This window comes from Dendroctonus ponderosae, unplaced genomic scaffold, assembly GCF_020466585.1.
Source record: "Dendroctonus ponderosae isolate FM_Combo_2020 unplaced genomic scaffold, Dpon_F_20191213v2 Dpon_F_20191213_2, whole genome shotgun sequence".
In the NCBI taxonomy this organism is placed as follows: Eukaryota; Metazoa; Arthropoda; class Insecta; order Coleoptera; family Curculionidae; genus Dendroctonus; species Dendroctonus ponderosae.
The window spans coordinates 12,430,931-12,431,402 of record NW_026018165.1 but is presented as its reverse complement, the minus strand read 5'-3'; the positions used below and the strand labels follow the sequence as shown (position 1 = coordinate 12,431,402).

The following is a 472-nucleotide window of genomic DNA, read 5'->3' as shown; positions in this document are numbered from 1 at the left end:
TATGCATACTTTTTATTTAAATTGTGCGATTATACGCATTTATTGATCTGAAACCCAATAGTGGGAATTTCTTTTTGATTTTACAGGTAAAATTACTTAAAAAAAACACATGGATTTGAGAATATTTGGCTAGTTTGGGCTAGAATTGAAAAGTCACTTTGGAAAATTTGAAATGCTAATGTATATTTATTAGGTTGCTATTTTGCTAGAATAGCAAAATTTTACTTTTACTAACTTTTTATGGAGAAAATACAATTTATATTAGCATACGTATATAATGAGAACTTCATAATTAAAGAAACTTTCACTTGTCTTGTCATGCAGGAAATCGTAAATCAGTTCCTATCAAATTTTTCTCTATCCATTCATTTGCTTCAGCGTCGATGTCGTTATCAAAGTAATCTTTCCATCCTCCATTTTTGCCTTTTCTTACAAAAGGTTCTTCGTCTTTCAAGATAATCCCCAGTTTTTT

At 29.0% G+C, this 472-nt stretch overlaps 1 protein-coding gene across 1 annotated transcript in view; it reads right to left on the bottom strand.

Moving 5' to 3' along the window:
• Window positions 1-166: 166 nt before the first annotated feature.
• The window catches only part of LOC109544683 (sulfotransferase 1C4), a gene marked incomplete in the record, with an annotated part of 4,881 nt that continues 4,575 nt past the window's right edge, over window positions 167-472 (bottom strand). The window contains 1 exon segment of the mRNA XM_048663942.1: window positions 167-472. Coding sequence (XP_048519899.1) covers window positions 317-472 — 156 coding nt within the window.